At 29.5% G+C, this 8,151-nt stretch overlaps 1 protein-coding gene across 1 annotated transcript; it reads left to right on the top strand.

The window, feature by feature from the left end:
* Window positions 1-948: 948 nt before the first annotated feature.
* Window positions 949-7,867, top strand: LOC113365590 (DNA topoisomerase 3-alpha-like). Its single transcript, XM_026607109.1, has 17 exons — window positions 949-1,031; window positions 1,100-1,180; window positions 1,349-1,506; window positions 1,575-1,745; window positions 2,415-2,590; window positions 2,711-2,850; window positions 3,028-3,170; window positions 3,426-3,637; window positions 3,728-3,954; window positions 4,063-4,177; window positions 4,271-4,457; window positions 4,875-4,941; window positions 5,026-5,150; window positions 5,222-5,320; window positions 7,137-7,407; window positions 7,484-7,611; window positions 7,695-7,867. Exons 1-17 carry the CDS (start codon window positions 949-951, stop codon window positions 7,865-7,867), a joined length of 2,556 nt encoding a protein of 851 aa, XP_026462894.1.
* Window positions 7,868-8,151: the final 284 nt, after the last annotated feature.

The following is an 8,151-nucleotide window of genomic DNA, read 5'->3' as shown; positions in this document are numbered from 1 at the left end:
AAAATGGGCAAAATAGTAGAAAATGATTGTTTTGGATAAAAAAATGTTTACATACTGGTTTGCATATATATGTTTGTACTGTTTTATTAAATATTTGTTGTGTTTGAGTTTTGAACTTTGAAGTACAATCAATAGTCATAAAATAATTAATAATATATCGAATTTTTTTCCGATGAACATATATCAGTTGTGTTGAACAATTAATTTAAATTCGCTTGCCATGTTGCCCAAACCTAATGCATTATTTCCATTACACGTGTATTCCATTAGTTTTATTGTTATAAACGTTTTATTGTTAATTTCATATGTATAAATAATAGAATTATTAATACAATCGATAACAATTAATAACAAGATAAAAAAAGAAAAGGACTGTACTGACGAGCAAACTAGAACAAGACAAAAAGTCTTACAAAAAGGGCGTTCCTGAAAAGGACAAGAAGTTCTATGATTTTTACAAATTCACTAAAGGTTGGAATAAAGTATTAGGCGTTCTTGAGACGTACACAATATGTAATAATTTAAATAATTGCAGGTATAAGTTTGTTTAAAGATACCAATTTGGCCATCACAGTTTGAGGATTCTTTGCGTGTGAACAATTCTAACATGGCGGCAATGTGGCCAACATTGACATGACGATTATTTTGACGTACAAAATAAACTTTCTATTATTTACATTACATTAAAATAGACATTATACATAAATGGAGTAATTTATAAAAATAAAAGTAATTTATAAAAATATTCCTGTTGAGATGATAAGATTGAAGATGATTATCAAAACCATATCAAAACATTTCTTTCTAAAATGTTACGACGGGAAAAATTCCTAACCTTATGCTGCAAGTATCACCTTAAATTAGTTAAATTTAATATCATTGATTAAAATACATGATTAATTAGTACACAACTGTTTTCTCTGTTATAATCAGGTAAAATATCTAATAATGTCAGAAGAAAAAACTACCTCGATTAAAATTGAACCACTAGAATATTCAGCAGAAGATCCTCAAAATGAAGAGGATATTAAGTCTGAATCTTGTTCAGAGAATGGAGAAACATGTCTGGAAAGATTTATGAATTCTAAAATAACTGTAGAGGAAGAAATCAAACAGGAATTAATGCAGGCTCCTATAAACGTGATCGAGAAGGAGAAAATATTGGATCAGAAATAGTTCAAGTAAAATATTTGAGTAAAAGAGTAGATAACAATTAACATACATTTATATATAATTTTAGTTTTTGCTTAATTATTTCAAATTGCTAATGCAAAACTAATAAAATTATTTTTCAGTTTTAATTTTATATTGTTTGTTATAATGCATTATCAATTATATTTAAATTTTCGGTATGTAAGGCTGTTAAAAATAATATTAAGATATATAGAGCAAAATTTTCTGAAATAACTAGTACGTCCATAAATAGAGCTCTTCAGAATTTAACAGATATTGATCAGAATGCTTCAAATGCAGTAGATGTTCGTCAAGAATTAGATCTTCGAATAGGTAGTAATAATGCAATATACTGATTGATCTTCAAGAATGATGAATATAATAGTAGAAAATTATTGCAGGAGCTGCTTTTACAAGATTTCAGACTATGCAATTACAAAGAAATGTTTCAAGACATGTATCAAATCAGTTAATCAGTTATGGTTCTTGTCAGTTTTCGACATTAGGTTTTGTAGTTAAAAGGTTCAAGAAAAATGAGGATTTTATTCAAGAATTTTTCTGGAAATTAAAAGGTAATTACTTGCATTTATTATTATTATAGACGCAAGAGCCTTAAATAAGATTTATCAATATTGATCATTGCTGAATGAATTGAAATTATTCGTGCAAAACTATTTTTGCAAGTGTTTATATATATATGGCGCTAGTGGGCCATATATTATTTATTAATTAATTCTTGAATGAAATCGCAATAATTTTATTTTCAACTCGATAATGAGTGTTTATTAATGTAATTGGTAAAGATGTTGATATGACATTAAATCAAATCTAAATTTCGATCACGAGAAAACGCTAGTTGAAAAACTCGATACAATATTTTTACATCGTTTTGAAAAGCGCGACAATAATATTCGATCGTATAAAAACAATCAGATCGTTATAGCTTGCTTGATGCCAGATCCGTATCAACTAGCCCAATATAATTTAGTTTTGTCATCAATTGGCGTTCAAAAGTGAAAAAAATTGATGAAACGTCGAGTTATGAAAAATTTTAAAAAAAATTGTAAAATTAAAATGAATGATATATTTTATTGTAAAAAAGCTTATTCCAAACGAACATGTTGTTAGTTTGGAAGTTGTATTACGAGTGTCTGAAAATATATATATATATATATATATATATATATATATATATATATATATATATATATATATTTCATAGTCAAAATGATTACTTTCAGTGATTCACACCATTAAAGATTTGTCTGTGGAATTTAAATGGAAAAGAAATCGCTTATTCGATGAAGCTACTTGCATTGATTTATATAACAATTGCACATCAAATCCTGAAGCAGAAGTACTTAAAACTGATGGGAAGAGAAAAACCAAATGGAGGCCTTTACCAATGGATACTGTAGTAAGTTAATACTAAAAATCATAGTATTTCTGTTGTTTAGAATGTTTTTATTTCATCAAATTTCTTTGACTTGATAATATTTTTTATATTTTTATAAAAATGTATATTATTATATTTAAGGAATTTGAAAAATTATCTTCCAAAAAATTGAAGATAAACGCAAAAGAAGCAATGAAAATAGCTGAGAAACTATATACCAGAGGTTTTATTTCATATCCTAGAACTGAGACAAATATTTTTCCCAGAGACTTCAATTTAAGGTATTTGTTATTAGTTATACAATTTTAAATAACATTACTTTTTATTTAATTTTATTTAAAGACATTTATACTTGTTGAATCTGTTTTGAATAGACTAGTATAATAAAGAGTGTACTGAAATTTATTTATGCATTATTCTCGATATGCTGAATAAATGGCATTTTTTATTAATTTTAGTCAATATGTAGAAAATCAGTGTGATGATTCCCGTTGGGGTGAATTTGCAAGGAAAATTTTGAATAATGGTGGGCCTAATCCAAGACAGGGAAATAAGTCTGACCAAGCCCATCCTCCTATTCATCCAGTTAAAGCTGCATCAGGTAACATTATAAATGAAGTTAATAAAATATCATCAATGTAATCTTCTGCTAATAATCTGTTTCACAATAAATTGCAAACTTGAAAGATTAGCACTTCTAGATTATTCTACAACTGATAATGAGACTATGTCTATAATTTTAGAAGATATATCATTTTCAAATTTGTAATTTTTTTTTTTTTTTGTAGTTATTTAGGTTTTATTTATTACATATTTGCTTTACTTAATTTTATTTAATTGAAAATTGCGTTTTAAGGATTGACAGGAAATGAAAGTCGTGTGTATGAACTTATTGCTCGTCATTTTTTGGCTTGTGTTTCTGCTGATGCTGTTGGCTTTGAGACCAGTTGTGAAATTCAAGTAGGTGGAGAGTTTTTTTCAGCTACTGGATTATGTATATTAGAAAAAAATTACTTAGAAGTTTATGTGTATGAAAAGTGGAATTCTACAGAGATACATAATTATGAGGTGAGTTTGGAGAGAAATTATTTGAGAATTGATATTCAACAAAAATTCAATAAATCAATGCTTTGAAACTTTATTATTTTGAATTTTAAGGTAGGACAAAAGTTTACACCAACGAGTATTCATTTAGATCCTGGAGTCACTACACCTCCGCCACTATTAACAGAAGCCGAATTAATTGCACTGATGGATAAGCATGGCATAGGTACTGATGCCACTCATGCAGAACATATTTCAACTGTGAAAGACAGACTTTATGTTGGAGAAGGAGAGGACAGGAGATTGGTACCCGGTATTCTTGGCATGGGATTAGTGGAAGGGTAATTTTGTTATTATCATGATATATATTTAGATATATATATATATATATATATATATATATATATATATAGATATATAGCTATGTATTGTGTATCTTTATATTTTAGTTACCAAAAGGCAGGTTTGGAAATGGCAAGACCGGATCGCCGCGCTGCTTTGGAGGCAGATTTAAAATTGATATGTGAAGGTCGCAAAGATCCCAATGAAGTGCTTCGTCTACAGGTAGTTAAGTTATTTTACAACAAGTACGATTACAAAATAGAATATATTTATTACTTATTTTCTTTCAATTATATGTGAATTTTTCTTATGCAGGTTGCTATTTACAAAGAAGCTTTCATTAAAATTGTTCAAAACTATAATGATTTAGAAAGAGCAGTTGTGGATCGATTTGAAGATCGCGGTTTAACTAGACGTGAACCTAAAGTTCCATATCGGCCTGAAGGAGCAGGCCCTCCGGCGAAATTAGAATTTAAACCTTTTCGGAGGGACGATGATGACGGTAAAACATTTTCGTAAATTATATATTACTGGACAAAATTGTTCATTCTTAACTTTAAAAAACCGCGCGCTTCGTGCGTACTGTTAGCACGAAGCGTCAGCGTCTTGTATGTTGGTAACATGTAAGTCAATCGCAATGTTCGCGTTTGACATAACCTGTCGCAACTTTTACGTAAAAATTCGCTCTCTTATATCCTAGACAATATAATAATATGTCTTATATGATACACCGCCGAAGAGTAAAGATCTATTAAAATATATAATATTAACAATCCATCCAGCGTTTTAATTTACCAATTACATATCGAGAAATTCATAATTTTTTATTTATCTCAATTTTAAACTAATATATCAAAAATATATTTCAATGGTATTATTTGTTTTTTGATGTACATTGTTTTTTTTTTTTTTTGTTTAGATGATAGTGGATTTGGCGGACATGGAGGTGGTGGCGGAGGCGGTAGCGATAACAGGCGTGGTGGTGGGTGTGTATAATTTATTATTTTGTTGTGATAATTTATCACAATTAGAGTCAGAAATTAACATACTTTTGTTTATTTTCTTTTTAGTGGTGGCTTCTCTAATTATTCAGAAACAAGAAATTCAACAAAAAGTAATACTTATTCAAGTTATCAATCTACATCAGGTGCATATTCCTCTGGTTCATCTTCACGAGTTACCAATGATAATAGAGGTAACAATTTGTTAATTAAGTTTTTGAGCATATGAAGTATAATAGTTTGTTCTCAATTATATTATTTGCAGATAATTCCTTTTTCCCAAATAAATCAGATGACAAAACTAGATCACATGGTGGTGAAACTGACTTTAATGTAAATGATGATTTTGATTGTATGATTACAGGTAAAATTATTATTAACACACTATAGGCGGGCCCCGTAAAAATACTCGTCAGACCAAACTGATATGTGTAGCGGGCAAATCGCTTGCTCGACACGAGTGCTTTTTCCGTCGCCTCGCATGAACACAAATGGCTGTCACATTGAACATATTTTTTTATAACTCTTTTTTTTAAAAAAAAAAACCGTCTGGTTGTTTTGAACTATAAAAAAATTATTTAATTAATGCATAATTAAACATAAAACTAACAAAAACTAGTGAATGGCATCGTGCCTTCAGGCAAATTGCTGAAACTTCCTGTACCATAACGAAATGTTCGAGGAATATTGAGTATTGAATGAAATATTTTTTTTCTAAAGCAAATGTTATGTCAACACAATCAGAATGTTTTTTGAATCATTCAATTCGGATGCTTATTTCTATCAAAAACTGCCATTTTGTGTACATTTAGCTCCGTATCTTTGAAATGGCTGAACCTGCCTTTGCCAAAAACTAATCACCACTTCTCCCAATCATTACTAATTTAATGTTTTTTAGATCATTCAAATCGGATGCTCCGTTCTCTCAAAAACTCGATTTCTATTTTCTGCACTTTTTGCTCTGTATCTCCGTAACGGCTAGACCTGCGATTGCCAAAAACTAATGAGCACATCTCCCTATCAATAGGAATCGAATGTTTTTTGAACCATTCAAATCGGTTGGTCCGTGCGCCCGAAAACGTGAACGAAAAAATGCGGCCACCAAAAACACACGCACACACACAGACACATCCATTTTTAATGAGGTATGCCAAAATGTTCAGAAACCTAAAAACCGTAGAAAAATGGAAAATTTTTCATTCTTGATTTTCCGCCCATTACTATATATAGGTTAGTTATAACTAACCTACGGAAAGTTAAAAAATTACCGTACAGTAGATATATAAACCAATTTTTACATACGTGAAATTTATGGAAAAAATCACCCCTTATGAAGAGGTGCTGGGACCCGGATAGCAAAAATAGCTGAACCACTTCAATTAAACTATTTGGTTTCAAAACAACGCAACTTTGACCTAAAAATGATTCAATAATTGGAGGATTGTCAAATTCTGACCACTCCACTTCTTCATTGTCATTATTTCCAGAATCTCTGGATATAATCGGTAAAACTCTACGTCTTCTAGGATGAGAAAAATCTTCATCCACATACACTACCAAAATCAGTAATATAAAAATCACTTCCAATTTGTGATAAATTATTGACGCAAACTTTACTATCGCTATCCGATGCCATTATTTCATTATTGCAAATAACAATGTAAAAAAGATTTGAACTATACAAATCTGACAAATAACTAAAATATTTGATAAAGTATATATTGAACACCTTTTTATTGTTGTAAATTCTGCATATTTATCTACAAAACAAATTGCGAGTAGCTTGAATGAAAAGAAACTTGAAGATAAAACATATTGTTTCTTATCCTTATTCTTGTTCTAAAAGTCTTTCAATACGTAAATCAATTGAATCTAGAGAAAAGTATCAGCTATTCTTTCAATATCATATGCAAACCGATCAGATAAAAGTATTTTGACTCACTTTTAAAGTTAGTCTATTCAAAGCGTAATAATACCTTGCCCGCCGATAAGCAACAGTCCTCGCAGAGCGTAATTTTACGGGGCCCGCCGATAGTGTGTTAATTTTGTTGAAAAATTATTAATAACTTCTACAAGTATCATACTATTTTTTATATTATTTTCCTGTGTATTACTTTCCTGTTTTTTTTTTTTTCAATTTTTAATTCTAAAATTTAAAATTTACTAGATTTTTTTTTCAGATATGGATTGGGACGATAACTTTAATGAAAATGGTATTGTTGACAGCAGCATACAACAGAACGATAATAGCAACTCAAATTACAGCAGCACCAAATTTACTCGTAATTATAAAAGTCTAAGGGCACAAACGGAAAATAAAGACTTTTCAACTAATCAGAAACAAACATATGGAGGGAACAGTTCCGGCTGGCATCAAACTAAACATTCTAATAGAAAGCAAAATGATGAAAAAGAGGTTTTATGCAGTGGCTGCCAAGAACCAGCTAGAAAGTAAGAAAAAAAATTTTACAATCATGATATACTCCTGCATATTTTATACTGAGGATTGTTGTTTGATATTTTTTAGACAGACTGTAAAAAAAGAGGGTCCAAACAAAGGCAGAAAATTTTATGTATGTCCCAAACCTATGGAACAACAGTGTAAGTTCTTTGAGTGGGCAGAAGATGAACCTGAGCATGATAGCAATGAATCAAGTAAGCACTAAAATAATTAAAAGTATATATAGTTTAAGATATAGAGATATACAAACATATATGCTATGTAAATGTTATTATAGCTAACAACTGGTCAAGTAAACCTTCAAAGTCAAGAAAGACTTCAACTACAGTTTCAAAGAGAAAAACAACTTCTAAGGCAACTGGTACAAAACCCACTTCAAAAAGAAAATGTGGCCAATGTCGACAGGAAGGACACACAATTAAAAATTGTCCAAATATTAGCCATGTATGATATCTCAATGAAAAATGAGACGGTAATAATTGTTTTAATTTTTTTTAACATGAGTTTTAAGCATTACATTTTAAAATAACACTATATATGTATGAACATATGTATATATATATATATATATATATATATACATATATATATATATACTAGCATACCCAGCCTTGCGTTGCAACGGCCCTTATTAAAATCCATCTGATTGAAATTTGAATCCGTTTGACAACCAAATTTCAAACCTTTTGTTATAAAAAATTTATATCAATCCAAAAATAAATAAAATCCGGATT

This window comes from Ctenocephalides felis, unplaced genomic scaffold, assembly GCF_003426905.1.
Source record: "Ctenocephalides felis isolate EL2017-DRISC unplaced genomic scaffold, ASM342690v1 CF-g0.4_SCAFFOLD_00488, whole genome shotgun sequence".
Lineage (NCBI taxonomy): Eukaryota > Metazoa > Arthropoda > Insecta > Siphonaptera > Pulicidae > Ctenocephalides > Ctenocephalides felis.
This window is presented reverse-complemented; position numbering and strand designations above follow the sequence as displayed.